This window comes from Melanostigma gelatinosum (assembly GCF_949748355.1).
Source record: "Melanostigma gelatinosum genome assembly, chromosome: 16".
In the NCBI taxonomy this organism is placed as follows: Eukaryota; Metazoa; Chordata; class Actinopteri; order Perciformes; family Zoarcidae; genus Melanostigma; species Melanostigma gelatinosum.
In genome coordinates this window covers 9251964-9274392 of record NC_136649.1, presented here as the reverse complement: position 1 = coordinate 9274392, position 22429 = coordinate 9251964, and the positions used below count along the sequence as shown (strand labels likewise).

The window sequence follows — 22429 nt, the reverse complement described above, 5'->3', positions numbered from 1 at the left end:
AATGCAACATTTACATTGTTATGATTGCACGGAGGTGAGAATCATTTTACAGTAATGACCAGCACAGTGGCTCATTCCCCATATAAATGGCCATAAATCACGACTAAGGAACTTCCAGTCAAAGAGACTCTAGGGCCCAATTATTGAACTGTGCAGAGGCAGCCCTGCAGCATGTTTCACCGTGTCTCTGTGGTGCCCAGACTGTCACTGCAGGCAGTAGCAGCCAGGAGAAGGAGAAGGAGAAGGCATCAGATGGGGATACCAACGGGCCAGCGGGGGAGCCGGAGAAGAGCCACTCCAACAGCAGCACGCTGTCCGATCGGCGGCACAGCGATTCCAGTTTGTGTAGCATTGAGGAGGAGCACCGCTGTGTCTATGACATGGTGCACGCCATCCTGCTCTCCACCAGAGACAATGTGAATTTTGTCAACGAGGTCTTCCACCAGGTACAGTGGGGTCACAAAGCAATACGTCTTTATTTGATGTTGTAAAAATAGATTACCTTCTGCACCAGGTGTAGTTTAGAATGCCGACTGGATGGTGACTCTGTGATATCACGTACTATGTTGCCCTCTGCTGGCCGTTTGTTAACATAACTTAAAGATGCCTGCCATGACAAGGCTGCCTTTTTAAACCCATTCACATGCCCGTGCTCTCTCTCCTCAGGCCTTCCTGCTGCCGTCTTGCGAGGCATCAGCAACCAGGAAGGTGATCAAAGTGTACAGGAAGTGGATCCTGCTGGACAAGCCCGGCTTTATGACAGAGCCTGAGAAAACCGCCCCGGAAGATGAGGTTGATGACCGCTCTGAACAGACACTCAGCACAGAGATTAACAGCATGCACGTACAGGTAAAACCTCAGATACAGACTGCCAATTAAAATACATCTTAGTATAGCATACAGAGATACACCGCTTGTCATTTGTTGTTATTTAGTAAAAGTATGGCTAAGACATTTCTTTAAAGAAGACCTGTTATGTGCGCCCCTATGAAGAAGAATAGTTTGGATGTTAAATAATACTGTACAAATAATATGTGAGAGGAAATCTCTGATCAGCAAAAAAAATATTACAGATAGCAAAATAACACATTTTAGTTGCTCCAATTTAAACAAAAACAGCTAATTTGCTCACTTTGTTTTTTAGCAGTTTGGAATATATTTTGGATGCATTTAATTATTAAATTGTTTGTGATTCTCAATTTGACATGTAGTACTCCCCTTTACACAGTGGTGAGTACTGGACATCTTTACTCAAGTATAAGTACAGTTATTCCCTGAAGAAATCCTGAAGTAAAAGTAAAAATTACCATTTGACAAACCTACTCAAGTAAAAATATATTAATATTTGTGTTTAATATTGTTTACTGCATGCAGGCCAGAGATCTTCACAAGTTATTTTATGCAAGTCCAAGCCAAGTCTTTGGTCATAAAGAGTCTTGGGTATCAAGTCTCTTTTTGGAATAGTAAGTGTCAGCTGTGCAACATGGTTAACTCTAGTGAATGCACTTTGTTTTACTCATTGATTGTCTCTAATTTAGCCATTTCTGTTCAATACAATTGTTTTACTTTTTATATCTACATTAAGGTATCAATAAGGTCACTTCTAAATATCGTACTGTTGCCTCCATCTGTTCTTATCTTGATGTTAAACCACTTTCTTTAAAATGAAGGCCGCTGCATATGATTTGCCTTGTTCAATAGCACAGGCGCTCAACACAATATGGTTATTCCTAAAACATATCGAGGGCCAAAGCACAAAACCTCCTATCTGCAGAATTTTCTGATTGCCGGATTTCATTTTGGATGATGAGAAGAAGGAAGGCTGTTCATATTCAGTCTGTTTTAAAATAATCTCGCCCTTTTATTGAAACTTAATTTAGAGCATCATTTTGTAGAACCTCTTCCAACTCGCACCAAATGATGGAAAGATTGCAAAGATCCTGTCTGCAAAATGATCCAGGCATTTTTCAGATAGGAGGTTTTGCTCTTCGGCCATCGATATATGATCATAATCTTGACAATGTGAAGAATTATTGTGTCAATTACAAGGGAGCAGCCCATTGGTGAATGACGTAGGGTGAGCCTATATATAGAGGGAGACCTGTGCTTCATGCATGAAGCCCAACAGAACCGTTCTATCTTCACATTATTTCCTGAATAAATAACAACTTGTAGCTCGCAAAGTGAAAGCCAAGAACAGGTTTCTGTTAATAAAGCTAATTGGCCACCAGGGGCAGAGTGTGAAGTTTACGTCAGTTAAACAATCAAACTTTAAATCGAAACGGTATTTGCCTGATTTTCTTAATTTTTGCATTCGCCCAATTTATTAATATTTGGCACAAGCGCATGTCTCTTGACCAGTTAAAGTTCTCCTGCGTGACTGCAAGCACACAGCTTGGATGGCAGCTGTGGCAGTGTAGCACAATGCATAGCAGATAACAGACTGGTTACGAGAGGTATGAATGGCAAATGTAGCGAAGAAAACTAGTAAAAGAGTAAGTAAAAAACAACACATGACGTCATTATGGAGGTCTCAAAACGGTATAGATAATCAAGTTTTGACCATAGGCTGTTTAACGGTAAACACGCAAGCTCTTTAGTATCTGTCTTACTTAATGTCTTAGCTTTAATCTGCTGACTGGCCTGCCTTTTCTTCTACCAGGCGGTAGAGAGTCACGGCCACAGACGTTCGTCCAGCTGGGGGAGGACGTACTCGTTCAGCAGCGCCATCAGTCGGGGCTTTCTCACCGAGGGACAGAACAGGGATGTCAAGGCTGGTATCCAGCCCACACTACAGGTCTGTCTTCATCCTGACATCACAGCATGTCAGGATTAGAATCAGTCTTACCTACGGTACTTTGTCTCGCTGTTTGCTCAACCCCCCCGTGTCTTCATGCACCCATCGGTGTAGGTGTTCCTGACCAACTCCTCCAACGTTTTCATGCTGGAGCCATGCCAAGATGTAGCTAAACTCCTGGATAACCAGGTGGAGGTGTGCAAGGGTGTTCTCAGCATCTACCGGCACATGATCATGGAGCACACGATGAATACACAGACCTGGTCAGTGAGACATTCAGATACACATTGAACAGTTATTCCTTCATGGTCCTTGAATCAGATTTTATTTTTTTTGATCTGGGCTCGACACCGTTTGAATGTCCTCTCTGTGTGTTCTGCAGGGAGCAGATGCTGCAGGTACTACTGAGGATCACGGAGGCGGTGATGAAGAGGCCACAGGAAAACCAAAGAAAAGACAACTTCGCTGAAAGCTTAGCGTCTGTACTTTTTAGGGTACGTCTACGGCTGCTTAGTTTTACATTAACTGGTACACAGGTTTTTATTTATATCTTGAAAAATAAGGGAGTGAGTGTTGATACGTCATCATCCCTGCTCTCTGCAGTCTGTCACTATAGTACATTGTAATTACAGAACATCAAATGTACATAATTCTGTGCATTTTTCTTGATGAGTAGCGCCCATGATGATTGCTCGGGAACCTATATGTTCTCAGTGTGTGTGTCTTTGATGGATTGGTTGTTGACAAAAAGCCAAAGAGACACTCTACCAAATTAGATGCCTCAGTATGAGAATTCTGCTGTCACGTCTTATCAGGGCCTTGAAATCAGAGCTGCAAGCCTGTCTCTCAATGCCAATTCATCTTTGCTCGTCTCGCATTCAGACCATCATTGTGGCGTGGGTGCGAGCCAACCTGTGCGTATTCATCTCCCGGGAGCTGTGGGACGAGCTGCTGGCAGTGCTGTCCTCTCTTACCTGCTGGGAGGAGCTGGTGACAGAGTGGGCCAGCATCATGGACTCGCTGACGGCTGTGCTGGCACGCTCCGTTTACGGCCTGGACATGGCCAACCTGCCTCTGGACAAACTCAGCGAACAGAAGGAGAAGAAGCAGAGAGGACGTGGTGAGGGGGAGAAATGGGAATCGGGATGGCTAGAATTTGGGTGAAAAAAGTTGTGAAATTGTCTTTTGTGAAGATAAGTCTGGTTACTTGAGAGTTTAGCCGGGTTTCTTTCTGGCATTTGAATATATGCTGGTTGGTTGTGTACGTTTATTTCATTTTGATATGAAAAAGTCCTTTCTGTTGATCAGTGACTCAAAACAACAGAAAAAAACAACTTGAGAAAGTCCAAAGGGGATGTGTATTTTTCATTTATAGTGGGACAAAATAACAATTGTGAAGCTTTTAAATATTTAAGTCGACATAAATTGCATTTATCCTCACTTCCACACACTTTTGTGGAAAACATTTGATGTTCAACAAATAATTCGTACATCATAATCTCTTCCTCAAAGTTGATTGATTAGTCAATTACCTGAATTATAACAATTTGATAAGCGATGGATTAGTTCAATCTGGCATAAAAAGAAGCAAAACATTCTCTTTTCTCCAGCTTTATGAATGTGAAGATATGTGGATTTATGTTGTGTTTTTGTCATTGTACCGTGAATTTATAGTGGGACAAATACAACATGTAGAACTGCCATCAGTGTGTCCGGCTGTCTGCAAGCGTGTCTTTTCTGATACAACCACAGGTGGTCGCCAAAGTCCTAAATGTACAAATACTACATATCGGAGCTTTGAGTGTGTACTTAAACAATGAGCTCATTCTAGTTTAGATAATACCCACACTATACATGCAAGTTTAAGGAAATGGGCAAACAGACATTGATGTTGACAGCCACTACAGCAGCGTGAGTGGTCACGGTCTAATATAGCGTAACCACAACTGTCTGTAATGCTGAGTGGTGGTGGTTCTAAATCTAATTATGAAGTTGATTATTAGCAGGAATAAGTGTTGTTCTCTGCATGGCAGGTGTGATCCAGGACTCTCAGAAGGCAGCGGCGGTGGCGCGTTCCTTCTCACTGAGTTGGAGGAACCAAGGGGAGCAGGGCGTGCAAGGAGTTCAGGAGCCCATGAGGATTCGCTCGGCCACTACTTCAGGAGCTCCTGGTGTCGAGAAAGCCCGTAACAACGTCCGACAGAAGGCCTCCGGTAAGTACCTGTGATGTTAGTGATAGCATTATTGTTGTATTAGTTGTATATTACTATCCCATCAAAGCAGCAAAGGCTTTAAGAAGACCCTCCGTACGTAAGTATGATTCTATGTCCATACTGTATAAATCCTCTGGCTTTATGTGAGCCAACAACACCGTGCTGATAAGCCTCCGGAGCACAGCGTCAGACCGCAGGGTTTTATCCGACGTATTGACCGCGCGTGAAAGCCTTCAGACAGCTCCATGTGTACGCTGGCCCAGGTGTCGTTGAAAGGCCCAACAGCGAAGACAAAGAGGCCGGCAGGTGGCCCCCATTGTTCCCCCTCACATGTCACTGGCCAATGTCGACATGTTTCCATGTCAGCTCGATTGCAGGCATACAGCACAATCTCCACCCCCCAGCCCTGACAGCATGTCAAAGGCCAGCTTTGGACACTCATTGTCATCACCTCATTTCAGACTCCACAAACAGCCCTTATCTGATGGGAATGTGGCAGGCTAATTAGAAGTTGAGCTGGAAGGCAGTAGAACAGTAACTAGTCTTGCTCGTCTACATTTTGTCTAGACAGAATCTTAATGTGGAGGATAAAAGAGAGACGATGCCTTTTTACTTTCCTGGCCTTCCGCCTCCCCAATTACCCACGACGTCCTAAAATGAGGAGCTTGTTGAGCTAGGAGCAGATGTATTTGTGCCTGAAAGATGAAGTCTTAGAAGGTGTGTGTGTTTGTTTGTGTGTACTGACGCATCTATCATGTGCATGTTTATGCACCTATTCAGTTAGTCTTGTTTATTTGTATCTACTTGCAAGCAGAGATGGACATTAAACGCCGCCGCTTCAAATTCCCTTCCCTTTCTTTGGCCTAATTGGATTTCTCCCACATTGATCTTCAAAGGCCCGACAGCCCTCCTCCCCACTCCTCAAGAGAGGGGCCCACACATCAATTACACAGCAGTTTTTGACAGTTTCATTAAGGGTGTAATTAATGCTCATTAATATGCATAAATGGGAAGCAGCAGCAGAGACTATGTATCTCTCTTACTGAAAGGCGTAATTAAAGTGTGAATAGAACCGTCCTCTGCCGTTGCTCTCTTTTAGATTAGGCCTGAAGTGCTATCCAGACACAATGTCAACGCCTCAGCATTGACGACTGTCAAAACTTGACTGTACTTCTGCATGCAAATACAAACTAATGTTGTTCAGAGATTTGGTCTCGATTATGGAGAAAAGGGCTGGATGTTTTATTGTGGTTCAGATGGAAGCGTGCATTTTTACTCAATGCTGCTCGCCACCCTCGCACCACTGAACTGGTTGGTTTAACATCGTAGTTACAACACAAAATCAGCCCATTTTTCTGTCAAGCAAAATAACTGAATACACTATTCATTTATCATCTTATGTGTATTTGTAAAGGAACTAGTGTGTAGCTTAAACCAATACCACACACACCACAACATTTACAACAGAAGCTGATTTGCAATGCCAGCCGTCGTCTAGGAAACCAAAGTAAGACACAGCATGTGTACCTTAGCACAGGGTTTTTGGTTAATTACTAAAATAGAATGTAATACTTTTAAGTTATGTCAGATTTGGCAGAGCAGTTTTGCTTAGTGTCAAGAAGTAGTTCAAATTACATTACGATAAGTAAGCGTTTAATTAAAGCTAGGTTTGGTAATCTTGAGAAACCAGCAAGAGTACGCTGGAGTTTAAAAATGTTCCGACTGAAATACCAGCCCATTGGCATTTCCAATCTGAAAGTAGCTAGCAGCATTAGCTCCAGAAGTCACTGAATCGAGTAAGAATGTCCAAAAACTTTTAACTGAACATAAACAACGACCATGGCTGTTCATAAAAACAATTACCAACCTATCTTTAATGTTAGCCTATTTTTTCTTTGTTACTGTTTTATTTTGGGGTATTTTAATCTAAATCTTATTTTCAATTCATTCTCAGAACCACCATTTTTTCCTCATATCCTTTTCAACGAACACCAAACTCTGGTTCTGCTGTGTTATTTACTCTGCTTTCCTGATCGGGGATGTTTTTTCTTAATTGAAGCACTTTTATAGCGCTCTCCACTTGTTATGCTGTAATTGAATTCTGTCTCCTTCCCTTTTACCTCTTTTCTGTTTCCACTGTCTTTCTTCTTCTTCTTCCTCCTCCTCTTTCTTTTTCCCTGATGGAAGCGAAGCGAAGCCAGTCCATCAGCAACTGTGTTCATCTATACGAGGCTTTGCCCAACGCTAAAAGCGTTCCTATGCTGCTCCACACTGTGAGCTCTTTCTTGCCTGGTATCTCTTCTGGTAACTCTGCTTGCTCTCACAGACTCTCAGGTAAAGTGTGTTCCGGGAGCCGCATGTGTTTGTGTGTTTGTGACCTCCGCCCTGCCTTTCCATCCGTCTGTCACTGCCTGTTATATGCTGTCAGTGCCCGGTGGGACGGTATCTGCAGCAGAGAGGTTCATGTTTTTACAGGAACTTAACACTGTCTTGTGCTTACTTATTGAAAAAACATCTCTAGGGAAGATGTGTACAATGTGTAGTAATACGGTCTACAACAAGATTATGTCTGCATCACCTCTGCATGCGTGCGTGTCCTCGCTTCTCTCCAATGTTCTGATGACTGCTTCAACTTCCTAAAGACCACAAATGAGATATCTCAATGTGTTAACATTTGAAGCTTTGTGCTTTGGTCTGACTATTTTGCACATTTTTTTTTCTCTCCCGCCTGTCAGATGTGGAGGAGTGTCAGCTGTCCGAATGTGGGGGAGAGGAGGAGCTGGGAGGCGGGGATAGCCCTCTGCCACGTAGCAGCAGCACCTCCGACATCACCCAACAACTGTCTGACACTTTACCAGGTACACGCAAACACAAAGTTCATTTTCATTCCTTTCATGTTTCACCTCTGAACATGACAGAAATAACACCCTTGGCCTCACATTATTAAAAATAGATTTAGTTGCGCTACATGTAAGCTATTGGTTAGCTCTATGAAGGGAAAAGTAATATACCAGTTGAGTTGCAATTTTATTAATTATACAGCATTTACGATTTAATTCAATTCAATAACATAAACAAGTCACGTAGTTAGTGGTGATGGATTAGTATTAGACTGCGGCCTATTGTGCATTTTTAAATATATGGTGAGTTGTGACATGAGCTGTTTTTATATATACAGTAGTAATATCTTTACCACCTGTAGATATAGATTTAGGCGGAGCAGCTCCACCTCTGCTGTTAGACTTTGGTGCGCTAACGTGTTTGTTTTGCATGCTCACTTTTTAAATATCCAACTTTGCTATTTTTAAAACATTTGAGTAAGTTTTGAACAAACGTTATATGTTGCAGTTTCAAATGCAGTCTATGAATTCAGAATTCTAAATTTCCTTTACCGAAGACGTTTTCTCACAATGTCAGCAGAATCGGGTCAGGACACACGCTGCTTTTGTAATTCTGCATTTTTAAGCTTTTCCCCAGAATACAACTTTTATTTTTACGCGAAATAACAGGAAATCCTCTCTCCCGTTAGTGCTAGCTTCACAGCTGAGCTTTCAGGAGCAGTCAAAACGATATCGGTCAAAACAAAACTGCTCTCTTACAGCCGGAAGATCCGCTAACCACATTACTGCGGTCAGAGTATCTGTCGAGTTGCGTAGCTTTGCAATTTGTCTCGACAAACTCTGAAATATTTGCATTACCCAAAGGTAATTCAAATAAATGTTTCCTGCCATACCCCCCCCTTGCCTGTCACTAATCTTGCACCCCCACTTCTAACTTAAATAGTCACCCATGCCAATAGAGACGACATGGAGGACACCATGCATTTAGAGTGTATTTTCAAATGGATTTTGATGGATTTTTATCCATTTATGTTGTATTACTTTATTTGACAGGGACAATGCTCATTGATAACCTGAAAAAAAGAATTGTGAATGAGTCAGCTAAGCCTTGAAAACTAATTTTATATTGGCCTTGGCTAGATGTTAAAAAATACCACAATTAAACTAAACTCAAAAAAGGGTAGTAGTAAACCAATAAAACCTTTTTGAAATTAACCAAATTCTCTGCTTTCTGGTATTATCCCCTGTTGCACTTCAGCCCAGAAGAGAGAGCACTCCCCTACTTCCTGTGGCTCTGACAGCAGAACATCTGAGGGGAGGAGAGAGATCAGCGAGCCACCAGTGGTGAGATTGTATTATGTCGAAGTAATAAAACTAGATTTTTCCATTCAAGCATCTCTTGTTTAATATTTGTCTCTGTGTTCCTAGATCCACATCCGGCGGAGCAGCAGTCCCACTGAAACCGAGTGCAATGCTGAGGGACACACAAACTACCTGCGACCCAGGCTCCGAGAGAAAAGTTAGACTACTCCACAATTAGTTTTCCTTGAAATGATCAGCACTGTCATTTCGGTGTAGCTCTGATTTTTATCTGTTTTATCTGCATGAAGAATTACTGTTTTTAAATTAAAAAGTAATCGGTTACATCAACCATAGAAGTATCAAACTCTTTAATAGTTTAGTCCTTACACAGCCAGTACCTTTAATCTCATACTTATCTGTATTTAACTTCTTCCACTTTTTACGTCCTTCATCCACCTCATTCACCCGCCCTGCCTAGGTGAGAGTATAAGCAGCGAGACATCCAACGGCTACCTCAATGAAGCTGAGGTTACCTGGCAGGCCTTTGACGAGGAAGCTGACACTCAGTCCACACAGTCGGCCCACATGGACGTGACTACCGACCCCCAGAGCCAGGGGAGTCTGCTGCTCAGCCACAATGAGGCTCTGGCAGGTATTGGAACTGGTACAAACTCACCTGCAGCACCTAAAACAGATCTCGACCCTCTATTTATGTCAATGTATTTTACAATCTGTACTACAAACAAAAAGACAGGCACCTTTCAGGGTACGTAGGCTGACCCCGAGGTTAAAATAGGACCACTGTGCTGTGATCAGGAGCAGAATACTCCTGGTCTCAGCACAGTAAGTTGTGAAGCTGTTCCTCTGGGTTCATCTGAGGTGTGTCCACATCTAGCCAGGGTATTGGTGCCTCCAATTACCTCACTGCTGATGGATTAGTCATAGCCAGGTAGAGTGACCCGGTTAGGCAACTTGATCAGCTTGTCAGTATCTGCTGCAGCAGCTTTTGGGCCATTACAAAAGGTTGAGAACCCCTGTGCTGCAGAACCTCTTTTAAAGATGATGACATTCTGTGTGCTGATGCAGTGTGGACTTGTGTGAAGGGATGTATAGTCGTTTGTGTCAGTTATTTTTTTTATTTTCATAAGAAAATAATCCTGATCCTTCTGCTTTAACGCTTCAGCTTTTAGTTTGCCCCCCCCTTGCACGTGATTGCCCCTCTGCCCCCCCCCCCACCCTTGCACGTGAACTTCTGTCTGTGTTGTCCGACATTGTGATCATCATGAAGCTGTCACTCTTCCTTTGTCCTTGTGCTCCCATCCTCAAACCCGATTTTATCCCTCCCCCCCTTGTCGTTTTTAGGTCCCGAGTGTGCCCTCCCTCCCCACTCTGCACCCCCGTCCTACCACCACCACAACCACTACCACTACCCCCAGAACCCGCCCGCCTCACCAGCCCTGCTGGTGCACACAGAGTGCCCGCGGGACTGCCCCCTGGACGACACCATGCATCAGTCTGTCTTACACATGCCACACCACTTGGGTACTGCTCCCTAGCTGCTACTCATCATATAGACCAAAGAGTCCTCAATTACCACCGACCCGCCATGCTCTACATCTATCCACCTTACCTTGACTTCTTTTGTTGCATTACACGATCCATGTTTTTGTTTTGTTTGTTCCCGCTCAATTACTTGATTGAATGCATACATTTGTTTTGGTCCTCCTTGCATTTTGCTCAAAGGGCGGAACATTCTTTCATTTATTAATCACCTCAGATCTTTTAACCCCACGATTCATTTTTGGTGTCTCTTCCTGGCCTGTACTCTCCTTCACTCCGCATCGTTCTTCTGATGCCCACTAGATGGCACTGTCCTCCCAAAATTCAGCCTGTTCATTTGGATGGCGCATGTGACTGGTGCCGGTTTCCCAAAAGTGTTTCAGTGCTTTGATCAGTTTCCGTTGGCAAAGAACTGAGTGCTTGGATGCATTTGGGAAAAATGCACAGATGGATTTGGTAAACAACTGCTCAAAACTTTATTTGTCTTTCAAGTCTCTACATTTTCTTTTATAAAAGGTGTTCTGCATTTCTTGACTCAATCCCATGCTCTTTATGAAATAAAATTTGATTCATTTTGTATTTGGTACCGGCAGCTACATTAAAAGGTGTTAGCAAATAATTGATTCTCTAACCCAGCGGTTCCCAAACGTTTTAGGCCGCGCACCCCCTTCTACATCCCGACCGGGTTCGCGCACCCCCCCCCCCCCCCCCCTTAATAAAAAAAAAAAAAAAAGAATCAACAGAGCCTTTTAAGTCTTCATAGCCGCATAAGAATCGGACCAATGAGAGAACAGTTTGCTCGCGCGTGGCATTTGTTTACAATATTTAGTCCGCTGTTAAATGTTGCAGTGTGAACACAAACCGAACAAAGGCAACTGCAACATTGTATCATATTAATCCCTGAATCAGAACAAAGCAAACGAACTGAAGGTGTGAAAACGCCCTGAAACACTGCAACAAAGTTTCAATATCTTTCAGCGACACAAGGCGTCACTTTTAAAGAGCAATACGGATGCGAGCACACACGCACAGGCTCAGAGGCAGATTATCACATTTCATTTACAATTCATGAGCGACTAATGAAGCCAGGATGTCTTCGGACAAAGCATCGATGCGGCGACACAGTGTTGTTGGACACCGGGATCATGTCCAACTTTTTTGCTTCTCTCTCTCCAATCATACATTCCACCATCTCTCTGGCAGCTGGCAAGCTCACGTCTTCGGCGATTGTGTGCGGTAGCCCCTTTCTCGCTATTCTGTGACCAGATATGAAGCCCGTAGTGCGTCATTTATAGACCCAACACATGAATGAGACTGCAGTTGTTTTTGGCTGTTTTGTAACTCCTCCAATTTCGATTTAAAATATGTAAGGGGCTTTTGACTTGCACTGGCATGCTTGGTGTTCAGGTGGCGACGTAAATAAGAGCTTCAGACTGTTCGCCAGAACCTCACTGCACACCACGCACTGTGGCTTTGGGGAATCTCCGTTGCCAATCCAAGTGAAGCCCAGACACACATACTTTTCATCATATTTCCTCTTTTTTTCCCAGTCTGATGCTCACTCTCGTTTCCTCTTTTTTCACCTTGACTCCGCGATGGGCCGATGTGCTCCCGATTTGTCTGTGCTGCACCTTCCTCCTTTCCGGTCTCCTCCGTCTCATCTTCCTCTGACTCCTGTTCGATTTCTTCTCCCGGTCTCTCCCCAACGCACCTCTCTGTTCCCCTCGCCTCCGATTCCTCTCTCTCTCTCTCTCTCTCTCTCTCTCTCTCTCTCTCTCTCTCTCTCTCTCTCTGTCCCTCTCCTCTTTTACGACTGATAGCTTCAGATGTCCCACCTGACAGCTTTTAAATTAAAATTACATTTTTTTTTAATATTTAATATTATTACACCATCAGACCGCCATTACACTTTTCCTCTCGCGCACCCCCTAGAGGCAGCTCGCGCACCCCCAGGGGTGCGCGCACCCCACTTTGGGAATCCCTGCTCTAACCCAATCTCTCGCTCTCGCTCTCTCTGACCATGCAGACAGTAGTGAGTGTCTGGCTGATGATGTCAGCATAATTGCGGGCGGGACCTTGACTGGTTGGCATGCTGATTCGGCCTTCGTCCTGTGGAGGAGGATTTTGGGTATCCTGGGAGACGTCAACAGTATCCGCTGTCCAAAAATCCATGCCAAGGTCTTCTCCTGTCTTTATGAGCTCTGGCACAAGCTGGCCAAGGTAAGGTGGCGAGGCCAAAGACATCGTCTCAAATGACAAGAATGTACACCCGCTCTTGCAAAGAGATAGTTGGCATGAAATGTAAGTGCGCTATGACTATCAAATGACTGATTAAAGGGCTTTTTGCAGATTGGGGGTGTTTTGAGGATTTACTTATGTTCATGGACTCGGGCCTGTTTATTTTAGTGAACAGTATTTTAAGTAAATGGATATGGATTTTTATATATTATTCATATAAACCTTATTCACGATGGTTACGCTTATTGACCAAAAGTGAACGTGTGCTTACAGATCCGGGACAATCTCGGGATCAGTGTGGACAACCTGTCTTCTCCTCCCCAGCCCGCCTTCATCCCGCCTCTTCGAATGCTGGCCTCCTGGCTCTTCAGGGTATGAACAACACAGGCACAGCACACAACAGCCAGAAAAGTGGACAAAAAACAACCTGGAAACTGAGGGTTGGATTAAAAAGTGTGTTATAGTTTAGTAGGGATACAGCATGCAGAATACAAAATAATTGCAACATCAACAACATTAATATAGCCGGATCCTATAAATAATAACCGGGAGTATTTTCATTGAACGCTACGGTTATTTCACTTGTTGCGAGTTGAACAGTATGTTTACATCAGCTGTTATAAACAATGGTTAGACAGTGTTTCCCTGGAGGAATCCCCTAATGCTCAGGAAGCAATTTGATTACAATAGCAGCAGTAGCAACAAGTAATAAAAATGGACTGAATGTTTAACTTTAGCAGCGACAGACACTGTAACACAACACACAATAAAAACAATGTGCAGAATCTAATCGTACTGTTTCAGCAAAATCATAAAAACAGGAATGTTGCACATTAAAGTCAAAGTGATTCCAGTGGTGACGGGTATAATAGATGTTAAACACATCCGAGTCTTCACCTCTTCATAATGATAGTGACCCCAGTGTCGCCCCCCCCCCCCACCCCCCCTCTACAGGCCACCATGTTGCCAGCTGAGTACAAGGCGGGCAAGCTGCAGGCCTACAAGCTGATCTGTGAGATGATGACCAGGCACCAGGACGTGCTCCCCAACAGTGATTTCTTGGTGCACCTCTACCACATCATGCACAAGGGCATCACCAGCAACGACCAGGTACAGCCAGCAGGTGGCACCGAATGTACGGCTGCCAGTTGTGTTTTTATTCACCATTAGATGGCGCACCAGTCTAACTCATGTGACGGACACATGTTTGTAGATTTGTAGTTTGTAGATGCCAATTTGCCGTCTTTTTTTTTTTTTCTTGCTTGATGTGACTCTGATTCCTGTCAGATGTTGATGTTAATATACGTCCAGTGCCAATTATTTTATTTGGGGTCAACTGTAACTTAGTGAGGACAGGGGTCATATAGGTGCACTGCAATTCAAGATCGTTGAGGCTTCGTTTCAGCCGGTGATTTTGAAAACAGCGTGCCAACCAGTGGCGATGAAGACGACCTCTGTGTTTTGGCATCTTCCACCTGCTTTAGCCACACCCTTCCTTGTATTTAGAATCTGTCCCGGCTCCATTCCTTCCAGCCGAAGCCGACTAGAGATGAATGGAGTCCCCAAAAAACAAAGGACGGGGATGAAAGTGTGTGTGGGTGTGTGTATGTATGCCCTCCTGGCTGGGTTTCTATTGCACCTTGGCAGTGCGACAAGCTTATTAGAATGTTTTTCCATGTCGTTAAATAATGTTTTGAGCCCCTGCCGCGTATACGTGATTAATTAAGGATTGACGTCTGTCGCGCTCCGTTAGACTGACATGTCGGCCAGGGGCCCAGAGTAGGCTGGCCTGCCTGCCTGCCTGCCTGCCTGTGTGTGTGTGTGTGTGTGTGTGTGTGTGTGTGCGCGCGCGCAAGTGTGTGAAGGAGCGGGAGGGGAGCCTGGGGAACGTAGTGTAGAGTAGAGCAATGAGGGGGGCACATTGAGGGAAGAGGCAACATTCTCCAGCTTTTGTTGTGGCTCTGTATAATGCGTCGGGGGGGCCAGAGCCAGGCTGGCCACTGAAGCATGCCCAAATTGGCCGGAGAAAAGAGTCCTCACGCCACACAATAGAGGACAGCCGCACGCCTGCTTAACATAAGAAAGTGGCTCTTACTCTCCCGCTCCTCCTTCCTCTCTGCCTTCACCCGCAACCCCCACCACCCCCCGTTAAAATGAAAAAACATATACTTTTCCCAAATCCGTCATACATGTATGTTTTTTCATGCACTCATTTTTCAATTTGCTTACATGGTTCCAGTAGCCATCAGTACAGGCTGGCATCCTCTAATATGATGATGTGCAATTAGAAAAAAAAGCAAATGCTTTTGTGTTTTTGACATACGGCAAGTATTGTACATTTGTGTTTTAAAATATTCTAGCATACAGCTTGGGCATTTTCATGAGACAACCTTTTATTCAAGTCATAAAATGTACCTTAACAGCCTTGTTTTTATAAACAACAGGGGTCTCCTGTAAATCCTTTAAAATTCAACTAAGCGTAGAGAAATATGACAGTTCCCCTGTCGGGATTCTGCGTCCGTCAGTACCGAGGTCAGGGCTATTGTCCCGGTTGTCATCCTCTGGTCACTGGTCACACAAAGGCATGACCGTAGCACAATAGCAGTAATCCAGCTAATGGGTCTACTGTCTGGACTGCAATAGTCAACAGCGTTTTTTTGTGTATAGTGGTGCACACAAATGCAGCTTTGTACCTAATTATTTTGCAACGGTGAAAGAAAACGTATCAACACCAGTTAATCTTGCGGACTAAAGTGTAATGTGCAAGGTACAAGTGGGCGGACCGTTTTCCTTCCCAAGACTAACTCCTCCTCAACTTAAAAAAAAAGAGGTTTTGCATGATTAACATAAAGCCTGATTTTGAGGTGACAGTTGACCCCTAAGCCACAAACCTGGCTGTTGATTAAAGCCCTCACCTCGTAGTTATGCAGGTGGGTTACAACCCTTCCTAACAGCGCATGAGGGGAAACCCCAAGATATTCAGACTGATGATAGTGGTGTTTAATTGCGACAAGAAATCTCGGCCATTCTAAACTGGATATGTTTAGTAAATAAGACAAACTTTCTGAGGCAGCAGGTGGACAGAACAAGATTTCCTCCAGTTGGAAGACCAAATGAAAAGCTCTATTCATAGTTACATTAATGCATCTTTTGTTGATGCGGGGGGGGCGGGGGGGGGCATTCCTCCTGCCAACACAGAGCCACATGTGGGGCTCAATTCTCATTTCTGTACACACACCTCGAATCAGGTTCCCTCTACTTACACACACACAATAGAAAACACTTTGCATTCTACATGTGTGGCTTGCTCTAAAATGCTCATTTCAGGCAATCAAGCAACAGTTTGTTGCATGCTAATTACCTCTGTCTGCACTGCACATTATGTTTCAGAGGTCAATTACTAACAAAGTGAGGCTAAAATGGGCTCTCAATCCGAAAGCTCTTCCCACCAATTTTCCACATGCACAGTGCATCATGTTGGATTGCCTCTGCCTGTTTATTCTATTCCTCTTTTGTTAACCTGCATTCCCTGTTTACCAAAGCCCCAGGTGATTAATGTCCCAAATAGATAGGTGTGTGTGCGTGTGCGTGTGTGTGTGTGTGTGTGTGTGTGTGTGTGTGTGTGTGTGTGTGTGTGTGTGTGTGTGTGTGTGTGTGTGTGTGTGTGTGTGTGTGTGTGTGTGTGTGTGTGTGTGTGAGAGTGAGTGACTGAGAGAGAGAGAGACACAGAAATTGTGTGTTTGCTAAGGTGCCTGTTGGTTCAGCTAGAAACAGGCTGATGTTTGAATTGTCCGATTTACACAAGTTTATGGTCAAGACGGCAGGTGCTTGTAGCCTGGACCTTGCCTTTGTACACAAATATGCACGTGCATGTCTCAGATAAGAAAGAGAACAATCTTTATTGCTTTACTGATATGCATTCTCATACCAATATGTTTTATTTTGTTATTTTAATAAGAGTATTTCTTCAGTCAGGGAAGAGTAAATAGAACCATTTACCTTCTATTGACAACCCGCTAAAAGCTTTCTCCGCTCTCGTCTGGGATGTATTACGCTGCACATACTTGAGCACTCTTTGCCGAGCCTTCCTGAGTACAGCATATGGCGATGCTGAAAGAGCACCCATCTGCCACTGAGGCGCCTGTACCTCGCAAAAACAATACCTTGCTGTAATTACAGGTTTGCTTCTGTGTAAATACACGGGACTCACCAAAGTTGAGGTCTTTTGTTCCTCATCTCCTCTGAACAATCCATCTGCTCTCTCTCTCTCTCTCTATCTTTCTCTCTCTTTCTCTCTCTCTCTCCCTCTCTCTCTCTCTCTCTCTATCTTTCTCTCTCCCTCTCTCTCTCTCTCTATCTTTCTCTCTCTTTCTCTCTCCCTCTCTCTCTCTCTCTCTCTCTCTCTCTATCTTTCTCTCTCCCTCTCTCTCTCTCTCTCTCTATCTTTCTCTCTCTTTCTCTCTCCCTCTTTCTCTCTTACTCTCTTTCTCTCCTCTTTCTCTCCTCTCTCTCTTTCTCTCCTCTCTCTCTCTTTCTCTTTCAATTCAATTTGGCTTTAATAGCATGCAAGTTTAAAAAACAATCTTTCCAAAGCATCAAAAAATACACATACAATAACATAAACACACAATACATTAATATATAATGTCAAGATCGATTATTAATTCTCTCCCTCTCTCCCCCTCCTGTCTATCTTTGCCACTTATCTGTCCTTTGGTGCACTGTTGAGTTTCTTACTCTCCTCAACATGGAGGCACATTTCAAAAGCTGAACTGAAATCTGTTCAGGTAGCACTCTGATTATTGAGCTGTATAAAGCCGTGTGTATATGACCTTTCTATGCAAATCAGGGTATTTTCCCTCATTCATACATATAAAATCAGTTTAGACCGCTGTGCTCGTATCAGATTCCATGTTCTTTGCCAACTCATTAAGTCCATTAAAAAGAGTGTGACAGCGATTCCACAGCAACGAGCCCTGCATCGTTGCAGTACAAGGCTCCTCCTTTTTCCTCCTGCCTCTACCTGTTAGTCATTATGACATGCGGTGTAATAATACTAATAATGCTTTTAGTCAGTTATTTCTTTTTGAGCTCTTTGTGATGCCAAAGAGCATAAAACACACATCAGAAGCATCAAAGCGCTGCATAAACTTCTGTTAGTCACTGGAATTGATTTGTTCATGTGGGTCTTGATGATGCGGGATGATAATCACCAAAACTGTCCAGTCAGTGAGTTACCGTTCAGTCCGTATAACTTTGTGTTTAACTCTCTTGGTTGACTCTCTTTTTGTTAAAAGTCTGTGTGAACAGGACATGGACCAGAACTGAAATTCAACAATGTTTAATTTTTTCCCTTGGTCCGGACAAAAGGAACCAAACGACAGCTGTGAAAGCACCCTGACAAGACCGTGTGCTCATACCGAATGCAAAAATCACATCCAACTGTAGAAAAGTGCTGAGATACTCAGTTTTGGTGTTTGCTCCATCAATTCAAGTCAGCTGGTGATGGAAAATAACGTAAATATCAAAATTAAGGTTTGACTCCTATCAACCTTTTGTGTGTGCGTGCGTGTGTGCGTGTGTGTGTGTGTGTTCATGCTTGTCATCAGGATGTTTTGAACACCATCATCCGTTCCTGCTCTCCTCGTTTCTTCTTCCTCGGCCTGCCGGGCTTCACCATGCTTGTTGGAGATTTCATCACTGCTGCTGCCTGCGTTCTCAGCTCTGACTCCTCAGAGGTACGCACACACTTCTTCACATTCAGATTAATCATGCGAATCAAACTGGAATCTAAAAGTAATTTACCAGGAACCAGAAAAAGTTGTTAAATATTACACGTTTTTTAAAGTTTTCAGGAATGTCACTAAAACCTTTCAGACGCAAAGGTACTTATAAGAAATGATAAAGAATACGCAAAATCAGAATTCTTCTTCGTACCTGTTGATCTTCAGTAACTGTCTCATTCATTCACTCACTCATATCTGATCAATAATAACAAGAATCTGAATTTTACAGCGTTATGACATTTGAAAAGTACAAATTGTTTTGTCAAATCCAGTAGTTATAGAAGAGAATCATTACGTCAATTTCATATTGTGCTGTACTTATTGCCTATGAATAAAACTCAAAAGCCTACAGCTGCTGTATTTATATAGCAAAGAGCGCTTAAGTCAAGCTAAAACGAATGTCTTAGTCAGACAGAATGTGTTTCATTAAAGAGCATCAGATTTAAAATGTTTGATTCATTGTGGAAACCAGCATGTGTTCGCAGTCATTGTGGCCTTTAAACGCAGTCGGCCATAAAACACATGCAAACAGGTGATTGTTTAAAGCTCGATACACAGTCTCTGTACACAGTCTTTTGGAATTGTGTTCGGATGCACATTTGCATGAATAAAGGCGTGTGAACATTTTGCATCATTGGCCGAATTTGGATCAATTAGTAGAGACGATGTTGACAGACCGATAAGATAACCGTGTTGCCAGCATGCACAGATTTAAACATGGGCCAGTTAGTGTTGACTGTCTCCTACTTCTCTGAACTATATGTTTTGGTTGCCAGGTAATTTCATCAAGATTGACAACCTGCTTTACAGCTGCATCCATTGCCCATTTAATCCGTCATTCTGTTGTCAGGGGATTCTGTTAAGCATCGGCAGAATCATGAATAAAGATGCAATTAATTCTGCTGGATTCCCCCAATCCTTTTTCCCCCCTGCCCGACTCCTTGAAGAAGGTTATCTTCACGTAGCTTTAGGGAATGAATGATAGCCTTCTCTTTCTCATCTCTTGCAGGCTCCAAGGATGGAGGCTCAGACCATCCTGGGCTCCCTCGTGTGTTTCCCCAACCTTTATCGACAGATTCCTGTGCTGCAGCGTGTGCCGGGCTCTGATGACATCATCATAAGCGATGAGAATATCAAGGTAAATGGTCAACATGTGCATGTTGGACAGATGTGATTACGAAAAAACTGCTCACTGTATGTTGTAAGCGGATTAGCCACCTGCAGTGTGAAGAACAGTCGAGAGAGAGTTTTACACTTTTCTCCTAAAATGAGACTATTAGGAGAAGTCTTATGTTACATTGAAGGTTGTCACAACGTTACATATATGAAATGAAGTGAGTGGCCTCAGTTGTCATTTGAGAACATGGAGTAAAGTTGTTTGTTTGGTTTGCGGTTCAGGATTATCTGGTCAACATCTTGTTCGAGAAGGCAACAAAGGAACACTGTGAAGGGGCCAGGTATGATCGGCAATAGTGATGATGCTTATTTATTCTGAGGTTGCATTTTACTATTTATTTGTATTAGTTTGATGTGAATGTGTTTTTACAAACATACAGAATTACAATTAAGAAAGCCAATTGACAGAGTATTTACTAATTTGTCATAAAAATGCTGCTACCTTCTACTATAATTGTTGTATGGTACTCTGATTACATTTTGTACAATTCAAATGAATCTCTGACTCTGCTTCTGTCATTCAGGTGCATTGCTGTGTGCAGCCTGGGCTTGTGGGTGTGTGAGGAGCTGACGCAGAACAACATCCACCACCAGGTCAAAGATGCCATCAATGTTCTGGGAGTAACACTGAAGGTCAGTGACCCACCGAGGCGAAGACGCTTGCATTCGCAGATGGACATCCGCTCGCTTATGAGTACAATATGATTTACAGAACACAACTGCACTTCTAAAATAAACTAGTGGCATCATGGGCGGTGTTGACGATTGTAACTGTGGCAAAGATTCTGAATAGAAATGGCCACTGTTCTTTAAATATATTGACGTAGGGAGCTTGGATTTCAGCACAGTCTTTTTTTTCTTTTACTACACAAGCCCTATAGTGTTTATCTCCTGCAGAAATGATAGTTGATTACATAAAAGGACTGCAGGACAATTTCAACATAGTGAGTGGACAGAAAGTGTGAGAATAAAACATGTCCAATCATGTGACTCGCTGGCATATTTTGGAAGAGCCCTCTTTTCTCCCTGAGTGAAGAGATGCAGAGAGAGTGGGTTTTTTTAGTTTTTGTACGGGGTTGGTTTTTTTTTTTTCATGGAAAAGGGTTTTGGGGGCGGTGGCGTAATTTCCAGGCTTCTCGCTCTCGGTAGATGTGGGCCAATTTAAGCAGCTACATCTCCCAGCTTCCTGGTCGAGCAACCCCCCTTCTCTAATGGAGCAGTAATCACTCCCCTGTACAACTTGGCACACAGACTCAGCCAGCCCCAAAATAGAGGGTATAGGCTGGGTGGGGGATCTAGGGGGAAGAGTGGCACTGAGAGTCTCTTTTCTAAAAGCAGGTGTTTGGCCATTTCTGCACTCCCCACATTGTCTGCCCTTGTTACATGTTGAGAGGCATTCAGCTGGAAGAAATGGGAAATTCTATTTCGCCACAAAGAATTTCAAATCACTAAAGAAATCCACATTTGAAGAAAATTGTCAAAACGCTCAATTTTTCCCTGCAATGAGTCTGGAAGAGGAAATTAATTATTACTGATTATATGCACAGTAAGTGAAGAAACTCAATTTAAGAGAAAGTACTCAGAAAGTAGCATAACCCCCCCCCCCCCCCCCCATCTTCCACCGGGAATATTTGTCACAATTATTTATGGAGCTACATTGTGGAGTCAGCCTGACAGGCATAGCTTAGTGTACGTTCATTTCTAATCAATGAACTCACCGTCACCATCGAGCTCTTTGAGCAGTTTGAAGTCGCTGTTTCTGTTTACCTCATTTATAATCTCTGTCAACAGCTGAATATGAATGCAAAATCTGAAGGCAACGGGAAAAGATTTTGGAATCCGAAACGTTCTGGTTTCTGTTTGTAGTCAGACTAGTATTTGCTTTTTTAAAAATGTATCTACATTCAAATATCCGTTTATAGCAATTTGTAAGCCGCAACAATGTCACGGCGGTTGTAATAAAAAGTATTCTTCTGCCACAAGAATTTCCATGTATGACAGAAAAATACTGGTTCAGCAACAAAAATGTTCTCTCTGTGAGCGCCGATTCTTCTAAAAGGTGCCAAATGCTTTGCATCGTTGACCGGTTCGTTGTCCCGTCCTCTTTTTCGATTTTTTGTCCAGTTTGGGAACAAAGCCGTGGCTCAAGTGGCCTGTGACGTGTTTCAGCTGCTCATCTCTCACTGGGAACATCTCCAGAGGTTGGAGCTCACTCTGCCTAAGAAAATAATTGAGGTAACACTCACACACACACACACACACACACACACACACACACACACTTGCAAACACACAGTTAAATTGCCAGTAGCCATTAGGGACCTGTGAAAACATATTATAAGTAAGAAATTGAGTGCGAAATTACTATCAAGTCACTTAAGCCTTGAAATGCAAGTCTTACGTGAGTCATTACGCATGCATATGCGCACTCGACATCCCGTGGCATCACATCCATTTTAGCACACAGCCCTGACTCAGCTGATGAATAGGAGTGTGTCATCCAATTATCTTTCTCCT

The 22429-nt window shown here is 43.3% G+C and overlaps 1 protein-coding gene across 5 annotated transcripts in view; it reads left to right on the top strand.

The window, feature by feature from the left end:
* The window catches only part of ralgapa2 (Ral GTPase activating protein catalytic subunit alpha 2), a 91023-nt gene that overhangs the window by 24773 nt on the left and 43821 nt on the right, over positions 1 to 22429 (top strand). For 3 of the 5 annotated variants that reach the window (XM_079286372.1, XM_079286371.1, XM_079286374.1), the window contains exons 10-30: positions 201 to 446; positions 667 to 849; positions 2663 to 2797; positions 2912 to 3060; positions 3180 to 3291; positions 3680 to 3917; positions 4831 to 5010; positions 7198 to 7344; positions 7746 to 7868; positions 9109 to 9194; positions 9279 to 9369; positions 9631 to 9804; positions 10515 to 10694; positions 12739 to 12932; positions 13224 to 13322; positions 13905 to 14060; positions 18560 to 18688; positions 19746 to 19874; positions 20135 to 20193; positions 20437 to 20545; positions 22037 to 22147. In XM_079286372.1, coding sequence (XP_079142498.1) covers positions 201 to 446; positions 667 to 849; positions 2663 to 2797; positions 2912 to 3060; positions 3180 to 3291; positions 3680 to 3917; positions 4831 to 5010; positions 7198 to 7344; positions 7746 to 7868; positions 9109 to 9194; positions 9279 to 9369; positions 9631 to 9804; positions 10515 to 10694; positions 12739 to 12932; positions 13224 to 13322; positions 13905 to 14060; positions 18560 to 18688; positions 19746 to 19874; positions 20135 to 20193; positions 20437 to 20545; positions 22037 to 22147 — 3030 coding nt within the window. The remainder of the gene's footprint in view (positions 1 to 200; positions 447 to 666; positions 850 to 2662; positions 2798 to 2911; positions 3061 to 3179; positions 3292 to 3679; positions 3918 to 4830; positions 5011 to 7197; positions 7345 to 7745; positions 7869 to 9108; positions 9195 to 9278; positions 9370 to 9630; positions 9805 to 10514; positions 10695 to 12738; positions 12933 to 13223; positions 13323 to 13904; positions 14061 to 18559; positions 18689 to 19745; positions 19875 to 20134; positions 20194 to 20436; positions 20546 to 22036; positions 22148 to 22429) is intronic. The other 2 variants (XM_079286375.1, XM_079286373.1) reach the window with 1 other exon arrangement.